At 49.9% G+C, this 19,454-nt stretch overlaps 1 protein-coding gene across 6 annotated transcripts; it reads right to left on the reverse strand.

Moving 5' to 3' along the window:
• Window positions 1–1,791: 1,791 nt before the first annotated feature.
• On the reverse strand, window positions 1,792–17,147 carry efemp2a (EGF containing fibulin extracellular matrix protein 2a). 6 transcript variants are annotated; one of them, XM_018737285.2, is made up of 12 exons: window positions 16,393–16,513; window positions 9,606–9,706; window positions 9,378–9,485; window positions 9,121–9,169; window positions 8,799–9,011; window positions 8,279–8,401; window positions 6,841–6,957; window positions 6,491–6,610; window positions 4,147–4,266; window positions 3,724–3,850; window positions 2,586–2,781; window positions 1,792–2,303 (listed from the first exon to the last, which is right to left on the reverse strand). In XM_018737285.2, exons 3-12 carry the CDS (start codon window positions 9,471–9,473, stop codon window positions 2,142–2,144), a joined length of 1,323 nt encoding a protein of 440 aa, XP_018592801.1. In that variant the 5' UTR covers window positions 9,474–9,485; window positions 9,606–9,706; window positions 16,393–16,513; the 3' UTR covers window positions 1,792–2,141. The 6 variants fall into 6 exon arrangements, with proteins under 6 accessions (XP_018592801.1, XP_018592800.1, XP_018592803.1 ...); XM_018737284.2 differs by lacking the exon at window positions 16,393–16,513 and adding an exon at window positions 17,072–17,147 and having other exon boundaries at window positions 9,378–9,706; XM_018737287.2 differs by lacking the exon at window positions 9,606–9,706 and having other exon boundaries at window positions 16,434–16,784.
• Between the last annotated feature and the right edge of the window lie 2,307 nt (window positions 17,148–19,454).

Here is a 19,454-nt window from a genome sequence, read left to right on the forward strand (position 1 = left end):
TCTCTCACACCCCAGAAAAGTGAGAGTCTTCGGGTTCAGTGGTCAATTAGGTTACAAAACCAGCAGCAGCATCACATCACTTCGGGTTGTTACTATTCTTATCTTGCCACCCTCTCCGCTATCGCGTGTGATAGCGCCCCTGTGTGGAGGCAGGGGGGTACTACACACGCACTCGGTTACGTAACAATGAGCCGGTGACTCATCAACCCCCAGTCAGGTTAGGGGGGGTGGAAAAACAATAGATTTAGGGTTTCTCCCTTCTCTCGCGTCTTCTCGGACGGGGGGCACGGAACCGCAGGACATTACGTGCGGTCTTAAGTTCCAGCACGCGGAGAGGAAGCACCTGAAAAACAGCGCGGCCTCACTTTTCCGCTGCAGCTGACGTGCGCGCGATCGGCCTCCTCGTCATCCGCGCCGCGGCTCGGGTGAAAGTTAGCCGCTTGAGCTCGTTGTTCATTCCGAGCACGTTCGCCGTGTTCCTCCGTACACGCGGGCCTTTCTCAGCTGAGCTTAGTTCTTCTCTGGAAGGCGTCTTTTTCAGCAGCAGAAGGGAACATTGTGTCTCAGGAGCAGACAAGGGAGGGAGTGAGTGTGTGTGTGTGTGTGAGAGCGACGCAGAGACGGGAGAAGGGGTTCAGTGTCTATCTTTAGAAGCCGACGGAGGGAGAAGGGTAGGAGAGCGGTAGGTAAGTACCTGTGCAGACTGGAAGGGCAACAGAAGAGGATGAAAATGACAGAGACCGATCGAGATGGAGGACCGGTAATGGGCTCTAATGAAAATAGGCTGGGACTGAATGAATGATAAAGATTTTTTTTTTTTTTTTTTTTTTTTTTTGCCATTTAACCTTATTTCCTTTTTATTTCGGTGCTATTTTGGGAACAAAAATAAGTACAGTATTTTCCATAATACACTAAAAAATGGTAATGAGAGGTTGAATGATAATGAGGGTGTATGATAGAAAATGGGAGTGGAATGGAAAGGGGTGGCATAGAGTGGGAGTGGTTACTAAATATGCTGAGAGCGAATAACTCACGAGAACAGACCAGGCGCATTAAACAGGGATAAGGAGCTGTAAAAACGGCACTGCCCCGTGCGTAGAAATGATGAGGTGCGGCGATATCACTTCGAGCAAAGCAAATGCGGACTCAAAACGACACAGGACCTGCCTCTCGTGCGACCTTCTAGGATGAATGTTTTTTCCGAGGTGGCTGTCATCACCCCTGACACCAAACATGGTAAATGACCCCGGGGTGGAGGGTAAGGGGAGATGGAAGCAGTGGAGGATGCCGATTTCAATGGGTATCTGGAACAAATGGGGTTTGATGGGACGAACAGCGCCACCACCTGAACACACTGTCCTCCCTCACTTCTTTCACCTCCGTGTGCACCTTGCTGCAAAGCCATGTTGGGGAAGGACTGAGGAGCAAAGAAGGATCTCCCCAAGAAACTACACAGCGAAGCTCAGAGTGTGTGTGTGTGTGTGTGTGTGTGTGTGTGTGGTTAATTACTACAGCACACTGCCCGAGGTAAAGCAGCCATACAGCAGCCATCTCTAAAACAGCAGTGGTAATGAAGGGCTTCCTTGGGCTCAGCAGGTACTAGACACAATGGGTGTGGTTCTTATTCCAATCTGTCTCCTGTTTTCAACCATCTGCACAGTTTTTTTTTTTTTTTTTTTTTTTTTTCTCGTGCTGCCGGCCTGCAGGAGAGACAAGCTGCTTTTGAATGTAATGCACACTTACTTTGTTGCCCACAGAATGTCCTGAGCAGAGGCCAGTGCACAAACAGAGGAACTTCTTGCTCGACATTTAGTTACATATGGTATCATTAATACCATCATTGCTGGCTGCGAGATGCGATATTTGGACAGTTAGGAACTCTTGTAGTTTGACCTGGTATTGGCAACTGTTTGATACTATCATGATTCTTTAAAGAAAATCCAGACAGGACCAGTGAACGATGGTCTAAATGGAGATGAATGCGGACTTGAGTTTTTCTCCTTTCATCCGACCGTCCCCACCCCCATCGTTCTCTACATTTCTACCCCTTTCTTCCTTCCCTCCCTTTTACTCACTCCACTCTCGTCTCTCCTACATTTCTCACTCACTCCCACCTTCTCTCTCAGTCTCGTTCTCACTCTCTAGAAAGAGTATGGCCCCACAAAGATGGACAGGCGCAGGACAGAGCTGGTCTGGTAGCTTATGATTGGGTTCACAGACACCATCTCCAGGTCCAGGACATACTCCTTGGGTCCGGTCACCGTACGGGCTAGGACCAGCATGGCACCGATGTTGTTTATTTGCTGTAGGGAAAAATCAGACACGTACAAACAAGAGGCATGACCGACTGAGTGATTAACAACTTTAACGGCTGAAGACTTATGGTGTGTCAGGTATTCATTTGAACCTGCATGATCTTTCAAGGGTACATCAAGTACTGGATGACTTGTACTTTGAAACTTGTAGACAGGCTTGTGTCGCTCAAGGGTTGAGATGTATGAACTAAGGTGTGTGACGCACAGGCCAGCAGGCCAGCGGGGTCAGAAGATGTACAACGGGAACGGCAGAGCGTTTGCCGCACTCACTCGGATGTAGAAATCCCCGCCGTCATCCCCAGAGCGGACACGGAAGGTGTTATAGGCCCCGGGGTAGATGCTGGTGGCTTGGATCTGGAAGATGTCCGATGGGACGGCACGGTCGGATGTCAAGCTCATGTAGCGGTGCACAACGGAGAAGGGCAGGTCCCGGCAGGCGGGTTTAGACACCGGACACATACAGCGACTGGCGGGGGGAGCAAGGAGTCAGGAGTTTTACATATTTTACCGATGGTTTTTTCCGTATCTTTGCACAAGTGTTTATCATAGGCATGTGATGCGAGTGAAGCTCGTTTAGTCAACAGGGGGAGAGTGGAACATAACGAACCTCAATAATAGAGGCCATGTGCTGTTGGTTTACACAGTTATAGACGGAGGTTTGATTGAACAAAGTCACAGGCTCGTATGGACAGCATGACAACTCATTCTGTAGTCCTTCTTAGATGCGGATGGTGGGTTGCCGGTTTCGGCAGGTGCCATTGGGGGTGGGATACAGTGACTGCGTGTGTCCATACATCCATCCATCCAATTTCAATAACCGCTTGTCCCGAGCAGGATTGCGGTGATCTGGGGCCTATCCCGGAAGCACTGGGCACAGGGTTGAGGTGGGTACGCCCGGGACGGGACGCCAGTCCATTGCAGGGTATGTGTCCATATATTTCAACGTAAAATAGTTCCCTGGCGAGCCAGACTGCCCCTCTCCTTACCCCCAGCAACCCAATTGATTCAACGTGTTCTAAATTCTCCAAATATTTGACTCGCGGAGCCAAGAAAACGAGTGAACGATATTATCCACACTGTTATGCACCTGTTTCCAATTTAACACTCAGCACATGGTTACATTTTTCCGATACTTGGATTACACTCAGATGGGGAAAGTATGTAATGCTTAAGGTCGGAAAACAGGAAATAATAGTCTTGATAATGATGTTAGGAATGCCCTTCCAAATGTTAGAGACATGCAGGTCAGATTTAGTTCAGCAACTGCAAAAATGTCTGCATTTTCTGTAGGGAACTATGTAAGACTGTTTAAACGTAATGCGATTTGCATGGGCGCGCGGCTTCGCGCGCCAAGGTCAGCGCCGAGGTGCACGTGCTCCTCGGGAACGCATCTCGAAGCGGGACTCACTTGTCGGAGACCCGCACGTAGGGATCCTGGCAGCGGTTGGTGTCCGCGCACTTATACCCCCCGTAAAGGTTTACGCAGGTCTGCCCTTCGGCGCACTGGTGCGAGCCAGTCTCACACTCATTCACATCTGGGCGAAGAGCGTGAGGGAAGGAAAGAGTGGGGCATCAGGGAACATCAAGCCAGGTGACAGACATGTAGTGACAACCAGTGTGCAGGGAAAAGGAAGAGCTAAAACTCTCCCTTAAGAGAGCGGATCTGGAACCATCAGTCTGAGCGTGTCCACTGCCGGCACCACATTGACGCTAAACGTACCCGAGTAACATGTGGTACACGTCAAACTAGAGAGAAGCACTTCGGAAACTATCCAGCGGTGTTGAACTGACATGTCTGTAGTTCTTAAGGTTGAGGACGGGGGATGTTTACCCTGGCAGAGGCGTGTTCCCAGCTGCTGGTACCCCTCCGGACACGCACACGAGAACTTCCCCGGCTGGTTCACGCACTTGTACTGGCAAAGGTAGCTGGAGTAGCTGCATTCGTCAATATCTGCACCAGGAAAGGACAGCAAAGCAAAGTGAGGAGCGCTCTCCAGCCGGACGTGCGCTGCGGGTGTCCAGATAGCAGTTTCAGAGTGTACGTCTCCCGGTGCCGCGGTGTCACCTACGTGTGGGATTTGGCATCGGCGAAAGCAAGATCGGTCACAGCCCCCCCCCCCCACAAAACAGGTGTCCAACCGTCCAACTCTGCCAACTACCACTGCAAAATAGCAGCGTAAAGCAGATTCGCGAAATTGAGTCAGTCGGGAACGACGGCGGCATTTCCCTGCATTCTGCGGATCAGCGATTTCTCCATTTCAAACAGAGCTGTTGCCCTTCTGAACAAGTCTGACAAGTAACTTATCCCAGCATCTGCAACTGGGTGCCCTAATCATACCAGCGTATACGTGAACACGGAACCATGTATATAAACACGGCAATTTTCATTTGAAGCAGATTGTCACGCGGAACGCAGGAAGCCAGGATGGCTGAACCCAAGCGCGGCGTTGTTCGTCAGAAGCAGAGGGACGAGGTGAGTTCTCAAAACCAGGGACGGGCGAAGGGTCGGTCGATCGGCGAACGGGACGGGAACGAGGATCCGTGGACGTGGTCGGAGAATGAAGCAAGGAGTCAAAAAAACCGGAGATCGTGAACAGAGCAAGAGTGCGTGTGGTAACACGAGAAAGGGCGGTTGTCCCAAACGAGATTCCGCAGCGATACGGGAGCCGAAGAGGGTCTTTATAAGGTGGGTGATGACTCATGAGTTAGTGCGGAGTCAGGTGTTGTTGCTCGTGCTGTGGGCGTGGAGGTGACACAGATACACAAAAGCAGCGGAGGCCCAGAAGCGTCACTTGTGGGACAAGTATCACAAGTGAGACGCTTCAGACCGTGAAACTGATGCCCTGCTGGTTAAACTGGTAAAGAGCTGTTGGACACTTTGGATAAAGGTGTCGGCTAAATAGAAGACAAATGATAAAACCTCGGGGTAGCGGGTAATGTGGTGGTTACAGCTGTCGGTCTCGCAAACAAAGGACACGAGTCTGAATCCCCGATCCAGGTACTTATCCCGAATTCCACCAGTAAAGCTGCCCTGCTACATAAATGGGTAAATCAGAATATTTCTAAATAATCTAGTGCACAAATCTAGAAGTGTAAGACGCCTTGGACAAAGGGACCAGCTAAATAAGGGTTAACAATAATAAGAGGCAGACTGTGGACTTTGATTTGGTTTGCATTTCTTTGACTAGTCTAATAATATCTATTTTTATTCATTTTAGGGAAAAAAAAATGTTCCTGTTAACATCGCTAGCGGCTTATGACACTGAAAAAGTTTCATTTCAGTCAGAGCGACCTCAGCGCTGGAGTGGTTTTTTGGCATTTACAACTATTTCGTTTCACTCCGGTCAATTTCTGGATGAGTACTTTTACTTGAGTAATGTGGTTGGATGCACTACGTACCGTTGATTATTATGAATTATTATAAGCACTGTTGCTGATGTTGTGACTTTAATTAGAGGACTTAACCTAAGTCCAGCACGGTCAGGGTTTGGTTTCCTTGTTTAAGATACAGCAGCACAGCCCTGGGCGTAAAGTGAGAAGGGTCTTTTTTGAAAAGCTCCCGGTTTTCTGTCTGTGCAAGTGGGTGGAGAGAGGTCACGACGGACAGCTGGGCACGCCACAGCAGTCGGGCTTCCCCTGACCGCCGCCAGCCATGAGTCATCGCATGACGGAGCTCCGGGATGAAGGGGGAGGCGGGGGGGGGGGGGGGGGGGGGTTGTCTCCCACGCAGAGAAACCCGACCCATTAGTATGCCACACCAGCCCAGCCCCATCCAGGGCTACCGCACGCCTTCTTGGCAAGACAGGAAGAATCATGGGAGCGATCACTCAGCCTTAAGTGAGGCACTCACCCTCGATTGCGGCGCTAAAATCCAGACGGCTTGTGAATAAACTACACATCTATGTGGCATAAAGCCGCACGCGGGCCTTATTTAATTCCTAAACGTTTCTAAATGAGCGATCGTCTACAGCGGCAAGGACTGCGAGAGCAAGAGCGACGGGGAAGGTGCGTCTCGGACGCCGCGGCCGAGGTGCCCTGTCGCGTCGATCGCGCACTGACAGACGTGTGGGAAAACGGGCAAGGAGGCAGACGGGCAGAAGAAAAGATAGACAAATGTGTAAAATACACACAGACAGACGTATCGATGAACGGGAGGGCGGTCGGCTGTCCCTTACCGTTGCACGCAAAGCCATCCGGCCCGAGCTCGTAGCCCTGGTCACAGCGACAGTGGAACGTGCCGTAAGTGTTGTAACACCTCTGCTGACAGGGGGCACCCATGTCACACTCATTCACATCTGAGGGGAAGGCGCAGAGGTGGAGGACCCAGGAACACACATGTGGAGGCAGAAATGACGTATTTTCACACGAAAATTAAGAGAAATTGAAGATACGCGCAAAACATATAGATCTCATTTCCGGTATTCTTTACGTTTCTCATCTTCCAGGCGGCTGCGGCGTGTTCTCACACGAGCGAGTAAAAGTACGTGTGGGTGTTGTGCGGATGCGACTTTGCAGAGGGCCTCACCCACGCAGGAGCGGTTGTTCCCTGCCACCTGGAAACCGGGCTCACACTGGCAGGAGAAGGAGCCGGGCACGTTGACGCAGCGGTGTTGGCAATACCTGTACCTGCACTCGTCGATGTCTGAGCGCAGGTGAGAATACGAACAACGACATAAAAATAATCAAAATATGAAAAGAACACTAGCTAGAGCAGCGTATTGGCTCAGCGGGTAGCACTGGTGCCGCACTGCGCTTGGGTTCTGCATTTCGATCTGGGTTCAGACTTGGCTCGGTCTGCGTGGAGTTTGCCTGCTCTTCCTGTTTTCATGCGGACCTTCTCCAGGAGCTCCTGTTTCCTCCCACAGTCCAAAAACGTATGTTTCGGGTGAGTTGGGGAATTATAACCGTCTTTAGTGCGTGCATTTGTGAGGGAGTGAATGTGTGTGCTACACAGCTCTTCTCTATAAATGTGTCAGTACTTGTGGTGTTCAGTGTACTGCTCAAATGTAGTGTTTAGTGTGGTTTATCTTGCACTGCAGCTCAGCTTGGACAAAGGTGTAGTCTTGGACAGATGTACTCTTGAATAATCATTCAATAGGGGCACCATTATATTTATGAACCCTCTTTATCTGGAATTTTGGTATAACAGCTCTTGGCTTTTGAAGTCCAATTTTAAAATTATTCAACGAAAACATCAATACAACGAAATTTATCCAAAGCGCTGCAAAAAAAAAGTGGAAAGTCACACATTGCGCAGTAGTGTTGTGTAGTTTGTGTGTCTGCACCCAGACCCCTCCAATCGCTGATGTTCGGAAAGTGAGAGTGTTGCTTTAAGAGAGCAGTGCATTGTGGGAAGTGTATGCAATTCCATAGGCGTGTCTGTCGTCCATATTGGTTGGGTCATTTAATTGAATGAAATGTGCTCAGTGGATCCCTGCTTGGTTTATCACTCATCCTGCAAAAAAATGGATCAATTAAAGAGAAAAATGGGAATTATCCCTGAGCAATAATTCTACCAATGTATTTTATATTGTGCTGAAATCAGGGGTGGGGAGTTATTTAGGTGTCTCATAGTGTTCTCATAATGTTTGGGCTTATTTGTTTAGGGTTTTTGGATGGACTGGGAACACATTATTATTTTTTTTCTCGCAACGAGGGAAAATTTTGATACATGCACACTTTTCAGGAACGGATTAATTGCATAAATCGAGGGATGCCTGTACTTTGCTTTGGAGTAGTGTGTGTGCTAAATGAATAATTGTAATAGGGGATGACATTGGGGATAGTCAACACCGGAGATCATACAGTAACGGTACGTAGTGAGAACAGTGACCATCACACACTGAGACAGCTGAATATGTGGTGTTTGATATGTGGGAGTTTGCAGGGCGACGCCACGGTGGCGAGAGCTTGGGGAGGTCACGGAGCACCGAGACGGGGTAGGCACCAGGGCGGCGTCTTACCGATGCACTCCGTGCCGACCTTGCGGTAGCCCTCTGGACACTGACAGGTGTAGCCGCCAGGGCTGTTGAAACACTCTTGGCTGGGCTGACAGTCGTGCGTGTCCTGCTCACACTCGTCCACATCTGCAGCCAGCAGCAGAGCGGTCGGCAAGAGTCGAACCAGCTGTGCGGCGCCCATTTATAGTTGTTCGGTGCGTTAATAACACCCCACACACAGCACGTTGACCGCTTGAACCACAGCAGGCGACACAATAGAGTCGAGCACCAAACACACATAAAAAAATCTGGCTGGTCTGAACAATTCCAGTTCCTTGAATACAAACAACTGTACCGCATTTACAACCCGCCATCCCCACAGTTCACCGCTTCGCTTTAATAGCAAGTCATACTTCGCATCTGCTGTAGGTACAGCTGTCTCACTGTCCCAGATTCCAAATGGACTGAGTCACCCCCCCCCATTCAACCCTTAATCACAATAGTATTCTCTGGTCCTGGACCCCATCCAACTCCCCACACTCACCCACGCAGTTGTTTCCCTGAAGCTCATACCCCAGCGGGCAGGAGTTGAAGGTCTCGCTGTCGCCATGGGACGGGCTGTGCGGCAACTGGCTGGGGGGGTCTGGGGCAGGGATGACTGAGGCGGAGCGCGGGAGGCAAAGGTAGCCACCATAGTGATTGAAGCACTTCATCTCCCCCTTGCAGGCCTCAGGAATGGTCTCACACTCATTTATATCTAATGGGGAGAGATGGGGAAGGGGTTCTCAGGCTGACCGGAGAACAGGAAACCAGAGGATATGAAAGGACAGGGAGTGGGCGGGGGGGGGCGGTGCAATGAATCTCACCTTTGCAGTGCTGGGTCTGCGCATCCCATTGATAGCCATCTGTGCATTCCTACAACATAGAGACAGACAGAAAGATAGCGACTAGTATTAAAAAAGTCATCCTTTACGGGAGGGAAATATAGATGAATTATAATTGTTGGGGAAACTGAAATCTGGAGGACACAGAAGCATTCGGAACAAAGTGCCGCAAGGAAGAACGAGAGGGGCGGGAGGGTGTGTGTTGGGGCGAGGAAGAGAAGACCCTGCCCGCTCCTTACCGTGTAGGTGTCACTCTCGGCTGGAGGCTGCGAAACAGTGCGGGGGAGGAGGAGGAACGCGCACACGCACAGCAGTGGCACACGCACGCCCCACATGCTCGCAGCCAGCTGGGCAGGACAGAGAGATGGACACGTTCACACAACTCCTCTGGGTGGAGGGAACTGGAGAGCAGGTGGGTGGAATGATCACACATACACATGCGCATGCACACGCACACACACACACACACGCAAACGTGCGGCTGGCCACGCGGACGCCGTAAAGAAGCAGCAGGTAAGGCTGAAAGTGGAGCCTGTGTTCCTGCAGGGTTCAGAGCGGTGTGATGGACCTGGTGGGAGAAAAACACTAGGTTAGTGGATGAGAGGGTGAGCTGAGTGCTGCTGGGAGACAGTTTTACTACGTTTTACTCATTCCCCTGATGCCTTTGTCCAAGGTACATAGGTAGACTGTGCTAAGCTACTTATAATTTTTTACCCGTTTGTACAGCAGTGTATTCTTATTGGAAGAGCCGAACCGCAGTCAAAGGGTCCTGGTTCAAATCACACTTGTGCTCTAGTGCCATTGATCAATGTACTTACCCTGAATCGACACAGTAAAAACACCCCAGAGTATATATATATTAATCATTGTAAAGATGAACATCTACCACTGGAAGCTGTCTTGAAAAGAGGTAACAGATTATAAGGATTATTATTATAATGATTTAAAAAAAAAATCAAACGAGCATTACACATGTAAAGACTTAAATGTAGAGAAGTTCCTCATTCACAGACAGCAACATTAGAGAGACGATCTATAGAGTCTCATCGGCTACCAGTAAGAGCACCAAGAGTTAATAGAGGGCTACTTATCGTTTTATAGTAAACCCCATTCAAATAGATATTGCTCATATTTGGCAGATGTTTTCTGACAATTTTTTAATTAGAAAGGGATTAAAAGACTTGGACTTGGACTTTAGATTTGAATCGAGCTGATTCAAATGATGATCTCTTCAATAATCTCGAAAACAAGCAACGGATTCAAATCAAACCGAAGCGCTAATCGTACTTCAGGGACTGAACCAGGAGAGATCATGTTTGTTGTTGCTGGAGAAAGGCATCACCAGCAGTGCGGTGGCACGGAGGTCCGGCCTTCGGGTTCGGCTGCGGGTTCAAATCGGGTGCAGAGTTCGCGCGTTCTCCCCGGGTTTCTGTGGATTTCCTCAGACAGGCGAAAGGTGTGAGATGATCACTATAAACTCCCTGTATTGAGTGGCACTGTGTCTGAGTGTGTGATGGGTAGACAGCTGTAAATACATACGGTGCTGTGTCCCTGTCACGCGGAACACAGTTCAGCGTTGTTTGTCTGAAGTTGAGGGAAGTTCTCAAAACCAGGGACGGGCGAAGGGTCGGTCGATCGGCGAACAGGACAGGAATGAGGATCCGTGGACGTGGTCGGAGAACGAAGCAAGGAGTCAAAAAACCGGAGATCGTGAATAGAGTAGGTGTGTGTGGTAAAGTGAGGAAGGCCGGTTGTCCCAAACGAGATTCCGCAACGGTACGGGAGCTGAAGAGGGTCTTTATAGGGTGAGCGATTACTCAGGAGCTAGCGCGGAGTCAGGTGTCGTCACTTGCGTTGTGGGTGTGGACGTGACAGTCCCTTAGTTTTATCACCATCATTATATAATGAGAATCAATGCGTCTCATGTGTCATAACAGGTGTGTAATGACCAGTTCCGTGTGTTGGTTTAGAGGAAATCATGTGTATAGTAGAAACACACAAGTAGTGCAGGTGCAAAAATAAGCGAAGCCCAAGTTGTACTGGTTAAATCAAGTAGGTCAATAGAATCGGGTGTGTAAATCAGAATCATTCATTCATCTCGTAAGCTTATTTTAACATTTCGATTTTGTGAGTTTGTTTTAATATGTTCTGCAGGAATAATGACCATCCCGATAGGGTTCACATATTTGGTGTAGCCTTGGACAAATCTGTCAGCTTCGTACGCATAGATGTGAATGAACATACTGTGTCGCGATTAAACAGAACCGTGGCTGTTTGCGATGAAACTGCTGTGAGTTAAAATAATGCAAAAGCTGGAAACGCGCAAGAACCGAAAAGGACACTTTTTAATTCACTTTCTGTTTCCCATCTTCTCTTCGCATCCTTGTTTATTTTTTTTTTTTTTCTAAAAAAGGGTTAGGCAGGTTACATCAGCTGAGACGATACCGAAGGCCGCAGCTCGAAAGGCACAAAACTCCCTTTGCTGCAGCTCGCAAAGCTTTGTGAGCGAGGAGCTGAACGTGTAAAACGTTTTAAAATGGCATGAAACGTGAAAGGGGTAACTGAAAAGTGGCAAGAAAAGCTGCTCGTTCCCCTGGCATGCTGGACAATCTCCCTCTTGTTTTCCCACTCCGGTGACGACACCAAGGTACGCCTCTGTTCGAGAAGTGAGGGAAACGAGCTTTAGAGCAGCTTTACTCAGTATTTCTGCAGCGGGCAAAACCCCATAGTTTACAATATTATTAAGCTTATATATATTATGCTCTTCATTAGTAATATATATAATAACTTATGCTATATTGTAAGTCACATTATTACTTACACCTTTACTCTTCCAGCAGGAAGAAAAAAGAGCTGTTCATATACATGTATCTATATATAAATATACAGTGTATACATATATATATGAATACATATATATGAATTTATGTGTGTATATATATATATATATATATATACATAAACAGTTCTCATATATTATGACTTTATCTAATATAGATACATACATACACATACGTATAAAGTTATTATTGAGAGAGAAGCAATTTGGCTGTAATGGCGCTGAGCAACATATGGAAAATAGTCGGCCCGCTTGTGCCTCCGAAAGAAAGATGGTGTCAGCGAGAGAGAGGTTATAATCAGTGTCCTTCGTCTGCCCGGGCAGAAGAAGCATGTACGCATATTCATACACCCCCGCAGACGAACAAACACAAACACACACACCCTGCTGTATACACAAGCGGTCAAACCTCGGAAACACTGCTGAGTCTGCTGCCCCTCGGGTCTCACAGCTATTGTTGACTCTTGCTTGGGTACACACACACACACACACACACTCATACACACACAGACACCAGGACACAGTGCTATTGTTGCCATGATTATACCCACAACGCAAGGCGGGAGACCGCAAAGCCACAGAAGGACGTGCACGCTGACACACACGCTCGCAAACAGCGGAGTCTGGAACGCCCGGCACCGCGGCCCAACACGCAGCCCAGCGCACGAGGCTCAGGCCCCTCCTGTTGTCCCCTTGAGAGGGGGAGGCACTAAACCTGAGTGGCTCCAGTGAAAATATATAGCTGCGAAAACACATAAAATTCTTTCTCCCCTTTTCCTAAAACCTCTCGAAAGGTGGCGGCAATTTCCAAAGCTTGAAGTGTCGCGTAACCGTCTGTTGCCGCCACGGGTCGCTCACACCCTCATACGGCAGTCATACAGGTGATAGGGAGTAGAGGCATACAGAGCAAGAGAGCACGCTTCGCGTGGATGCTGCTAAATTGAGGCGGGTTTATGATCGGGGCAGTCCCGTCGCGCGGCCGCCGCAGTAAAAGCGGAGCCGCGGACACGTGTGCTGAAATGACATAGCCGCCCGCACGCAGACGAGCGCGTACGGAGCAACGCGCGCATAGCTGCGCGCGGCGACAGAGCCACGCCAGCACTAAGTAAACAAGGCTCGGCCCCGCTGACGCCACTGCAGCAGATACCCCAGAAAGTGCGTCGATTCCTGTGGGCGGCTTCCCAGAGAAATGGAGCAAAATAACAAAGATCTGGTGAGAAGAGACGGGAAACACGTCGCTCGCCTCTCGAGCCAGCGTTGCGGGGAAGGGAGAGGGCGGCCGCCGGGCGGTCGCTGGCGGGCTGCCGACGCGCACCGAGAGACGGCCGCACCTCGGGAGGATGTGGGTTCCCAGTCCCAAACCAACCACCCTTCACCCTCCGGAGCCGTGCCGTGACCCAGCGCCACCTGTCACCGTTCCGGAAATGGGACCCTAAGCGTACACAGAGTACATGGAACCGTGGCAGGCATTTCTAACAACGCTTAACCACATTGTGCAACTGGGGCTGTGTGTCCCACCCCAGGCACCGAGGCCCCCGGTGGGGTATCCCGGAGCTTAAGCTGCTCAAGGACCCTGACGATGAGTCTTTCGCTGCTCTTCGCCAGCGTGTGAAAACCTTCGCAGCCGGCGCAGCCTTCAAACCGCGGACGACCTTAGTGGTCCGAGAACTTCGGCCGCACGGAGCGGCTCCGAGCACCAGCTCAATCCCCTCGGAAGACGTCTACTCCTGACGCCTTTCTCGAAGTGACTGACATTATTTATTTACCCAGGTGGATAATTTTACTGGAGCAATTTAGAGTGAGTACCTTGCTCAAGTGTACAGCAGCTGGGAGTGGGATTACATTTACATTTATTTATTTATCAGACAGTTTTGTCCAAAGCAACATCCAATGAACTCTACATAGTGTTATCAGCACACACCCCTTATTCACCAAGGTGACTTATACTGCTAGATACACTACTTACACTGGGTCACTCATCCATACATCAGTGGAACACACTCTCTCTGTCACTCACGCTGTGAGTGAATCGGAACAGAATGTCTTTGGAGTGTGGGAGGAAACCAGAGCACCCAATGACTTACACTGCTAGACACACTACTTACACTGGGTCACTCATCCATACATCAGTGGAACACACACACTTTCTGTATCACTCACACACTATGGGGGAACCTCAACAGCTTCTCTCTGGACTGTGGAAGGAAACCAGAGCACCCAGAGGAAATCCACACAGACACAGGAAGAACATGCAAACTCCACACAGACTGAAGTGGGATCAAACCCACATTCTCTCACACCACCCAGGTGCTGTGAGGCAGCAGCAGTACTCACTGTGCCACCATGCCCATGCAAACCTGAACCTTTTGGGTCCAAAGGCAGATGCACTAACCACTACATTAGCAGTGGGGGGCAACTCTCACCCCTTAGCCAGCTCACCACTACACAGCATGCCCCATGCCCTGTCCTCTCCATCACAACAGACACCTTACATCAGCAGCAACTTTATTTAGACCCCACTGTCCTCCACCTATCCTAGAATCATTGGGTACAAGACTAGCGGGAAACACCCCAGACAGGATGCCAGTCTATCACAAGATAGCCACACACACACCTCTTTTAGAGGGACCCATTTACCTGAATTGTGTGAGGACACCAGAACACCCGGAGAAAACCCACAGAGACATAGGGAGGACACGTAAACTCCACACCACCTTAGCCAGATTTGAACCGACACCCAAGCGACCCAGGCGCTGTAAGACAGCAGAGCAACCCGCTGCACCACTGTGCTATCCACTTTTTCCCTTCCGTTGTAACAGTACACCAGGTGCATTAGGAAACAGCTCTTACACGACACCAGTTCATCCTCCTGCGCTTCTCTGCACGTGCTTTTCTGACTTTCATCACTCCATGAATTTATGACTTTTTTTTTCACTGGACACCGCAGTTTGTAGAGTCATCGCCTTCCACTCGAAGGTCACAGGTTTGAATCTCAACTCCCACTGCGATCACCTCCACCAAAGCACCGACCCCAGACCGCCCCATCGGAAATGACCCAAAGGTAACTGAACGGGTAACAAGAGGAAGAACAGAAAATCATGGAATAGTTTAGTGTACGGGGGTGCGGTGGTGCAGCGGGTTGGCCTGGGTCCTGCTTTCTGGTGGGTCTGGGGTTCGAGTCCCACTTGGGGTGCCTTGTGATGGAGTGGCGTCCCATCCTGGGTGTTTCCCCTCCCCCTCCAGCCTTCCGCCCTGTGTTGCCAGGTAGGCTCCGGTTCCCCCGCGACCCCGCATGGGACAAGCGGTTCAGAAAATTACATCTTTTAATAAAAAAAAATTAAATTATTGTCGCTTCAAATAAGTACAGCTTGCGTTGCGCATTGTCCTCTTCATGGGAACCTCATTTAACAGCAGTTTACAGAGCGACGGCGAACACGGCGCGTCCCTGTCCCGCTCTTTCAACTAGTTGAGTTACAGCCCTGCGCTACGCGCTACGTGTTACGCGGCTGCTCCTGGACCCCTGAAGCACCCTGCAAGTTCCAAACTGTGAAAAGCCCAACTGTGTAAGGGTACAATCTGTCAAGCGTGATTCATGAAGAGAAAACAAAAATAAAGGAGGGACGCGGAGCGGCGCACGCACACACGCGCACACACACACACAGGCCGTGCTGGCACACCAAGGCGGCGTTTGGTGCTCCGCCACTCGGACTGTGTCCCTGAACCCGACGTTTGCCGGCACCTGCTGCTTTGTTTCACGTGCCCTTGCCCGAGAGGCTTGGCCGTACCCCCCCTCCCCCGGCACTCGGCGGGTGGCAAACGGACGCTGAGCAACGAGCGCCTCGAGCAAGCGGCCAAGAGCAACGGAAGCCGAAAAGCGCCCGGCGTTAACTCCCATCGTGCTTCGTGTCCGGGAGCGCAAATCGCTCATCTCTTTGCGGGAGACGGAGCGTTTGACAGAAGCTCCACTACGGCGACGGGGCCGTGCGGTTGAGCAACGCGGTTGGGTAACAGTGAGAGTATTTCGCACCAGATGTGAACCGCACCGGAGCCTGGCGCCCGAGTTTTTTAAGTCATCGGGGTGTCAGACGAGAGGTTTGTTTGTGAACAAGCCATCATGAGCTGGCGTGCTGGCGTCACCCGGAGCTGCGGTGGAGGTGCGGGGGGGAGGGGGGTATCAGGTCTGTCTCATAATGATCGGACGCCACTAGCCGTGCTCCCAAGCTCTCCCGCTTCCAGTTGCGGATCCCAGGGTCGCGCTGTGCGACAATGATGGACAATAAATATCCCCCACTCAGGGTCCTGGATCCCTCGCTCTCAGGACACGTCACGGACCGCTCAGCTGCTCTCTCCCCGTCCCCCTCCGCCGCCCTGTCCTCCTGCCCTCGGCGGCCCCCGGAAAACCCCTCGAAAATTACCTTCTCACACGTTCACACCCTCGCAAGCGCGTCGGTCTCACCGGACGGTCCGACTTTGCGGAGAGCTCTCCCGCCTCCTTTGTCCCGGAGTCCCTCCTTGCTTTATCCTTCTCGCTTTCGGCCGCTGGGGCTGCGGAAAGGAGGCCCGTCGCCCTGTCCCGAGGGTGCGCGCCGCACGGTCTCTCCCCCGGCCCTCGGCTGCGTGATTCGCGGGCGCCCGCACTTAGAGCGGCGCTGCCTCGTCCCTGCCGCTCAGGCCCTGCGAGACGGAGCGGAGAGGTCCACGGCCACAGCGCGAATGCATGAGAGGGGAAGGGAGAGAGGGAAAGACGAGAAGCGGGGCGGCCCGTTCCTACCCCCCTCCGGATCCCCTGCGCCGCTCTCCTCCAACCCACCCACCACCCCCCCCAGTCCTCTTCCCTTCCACTCTGACCCCCCAGCAGGCAAATTCCTGGTCTGTGGCCCAAATTCCAAAATTCCACATCCGTCTCCTTCGCAGGCGGAACAACGGTGCACAGATTCATGCCCCCCATGCACACCCCCCCCCGACTCTTATAACACACCTGGTTTCATTTAACCGCGCCACCCCCCCAACCCCCCAACCCCCAACCCCCAACCCCCAACAGCTGGCGCACTCCACCAACACACCCCAGCTCAGCCCCTATCTCCGTATCCTTACCTCCCCCTCATCCCTCTTTCTCCCTGCCTCCTTCTTTTCTGCTCTCCCTCGCCTTCGCTCGGACATGGCCGGATATTTATAGCCGGGGAGAGAGGCTTAAGGAATGTGGACAAAAATTAAAGAGGAGAGAGGCAGAGAGGGAGGGAGCAACAAGTCTTACTGGAAAACTGGTCCATTTCTTTTTTCTTTTTTTTTTTCTGTCCAGATACTTAAAGGAGGGGTCTTTACTGGCTGATACGAACTCGGATGGACTTGGAAGTGTCACGGCGGAGCCACGATGCAGGAGTCACGCCTTTACTCCTCCGCTCTGTAATTACGCCAAAGGTAGAAATATGCGATACCTTGTCTCTGGCGCTGCGAAATGTTGTTTAAAAATATCACTTTTGCCAAAATGACACAGCGCAAACATCAAATGGGTAAGTAGGTGTCGGCTCTGATTGCGTGAATATTGTAAGGGCATCGGTGTTTCATCCTGAGAGTGTTTAATGTGATGTACTCCAAGAAGAATCGTGTTTGTCATTTGGAGGGGGGGGGGGGGGGTGCACCAGCGTTGACACTTCGTTTTACATTATGGCTTCTACACAAAAACACACACATACACACACACTGGCTGAAACCGGTTGTCCAAAGCAAGGTCGCGGCGAACCGGAGCCTAACCCGGCAACACAGGGCACAAGGCCGGAGGGGGAGGGGACGCACCCAGGACGGGGCGCCAGTCCGTCGCAATACACCCCAAGCGGGACTCGAACCCCAGACCCGCCAGAGAACGGAACCGTGCCCGTGCCCCCCCTACACTAAAACATATCTGTCATATTTTACGCTCTGCTTTTCCAAACCCATAGTGCAGTCACACCAAAGTCACCACAATCTGTCTGTTCATTTCCAAAGTGCAGTCCACATCACACTTACACTATCGTTTGGTCAATACTCTACTTTTATCAATGGCCTATTAATACCATATTTACATTTATTCATTTTGCTGAAGCTTTTCTCCAAAGTGACTTACAATATTATTCTACACATTTATACAGGTGGGTAATTTTACTAGAGCAATTGAGGGTCAGTACCTTGCTTAGGGGTGCTATAGCCAGAGGTAAGGATCAAACCTACAACCTTTGGGTCTAAAGGGAGCAGCTTTAACCACTACACTACAAGCTCTACTACCCAGAGTAGTTTTGGGAATCAGACACCTTCAAATTACTGTATACTATAGTATCATAACTAATTCTGAGAAGTACTTTCAACAGTTCCAGATTTCTTTTTTTAAATATGTAAATAGCATAACTGGATCCAGTACAACAAAAAACCACTACAACGGTTCATGAAAATATAATATTCCCTTTCTTTATACAAGAGGCTTTTTGCTCAGTATAGCAGCATTTTCGCCCGTTACTCGTTTTCTTTCCACGGTGGCTTGCGTCAGACTTTCGGAAAAGACATTTTGGTGGTGAGTCTAGCTATTTTCTGGATAACTCTAGTATATAGTGTCCGTGTGCTTTACAGAGACACAGACAGTCTTTGGAATTTTATTTCTTTATATTATAGACATATCATAGACAACTGTGAGCTAAATTTTCTAAATGTCTTTGTGCAGTGAACCGTGTGGACCGCCCCAACCCTGCACTGGAGAAGCAGTTATTGAGGGTAAATGAATTAAGGATTAATAACATTATTAATAACATCAGAAGACAAATGTAGAAATAATACCTTTTGCTATATAAATAATGAAATATGCCAGTTTTGTTGGACAGCATGATGGTGCAGCAGGTAGAATTGCTGCCTCACAGCAGCCGAACTTTTGGACACAGGTTTAAATCTGGTTCAGTGAGTGTGGAGTTTAAATGTCTGTGTGGGTTTATTCCCACAGTCCAAAGACATACAGTTCAGGTGAACCGGCAACACTGAATTGTCTGTAATGTCTGAATGATTCAGGGCACATGTGGCCACTTTGTGATGGACTGGCGACCCATCCAGGGTGAACATTTCCCCCAGCCTTGTGCCCAGTGACTGTAGGATAGGCTCTGGAGTGCCTGAGTGTTTCCATTATTTTTTTCACCTCATAGCTTTTATTTGGGTACTTTAATTAAATTTTAGGTGACTTACTGTATGTCTAGGAAGCCAATTTTTCCATAAGAAATAATGACAATTGAAATCCAACAGAATGGGAATTCACGTAATGGGATGATGTCACAAAAGACAGCAGCTGTTAAGACAGTAATGGGTGCATTTTTTGTTTCCATTGTCTAAACTAAATTTATCACTGATCATAATAATGAGAACACCCACAATGATTATACTGAGACACACATCCGTATTTTGGGGTATTCTCAGGTGTTCCAGCAATAGCACTGCACGTGGAAACCTTTTATTCCGAAAACTATAC

Source organism: Scleropages formosus, chromosome 13 (assembly GCF_900964775.1).
Source record: "Scleropages formosus chromosome 13, fSclFor1.1, whole genome shotgun sequence".
Lineage (NCBI taxonomy): Eukaryota > Metazoa > Chordata > Actinopteri > Osteoglossiformes > Osteoglossidae > Scleropages > Scleropages formosus.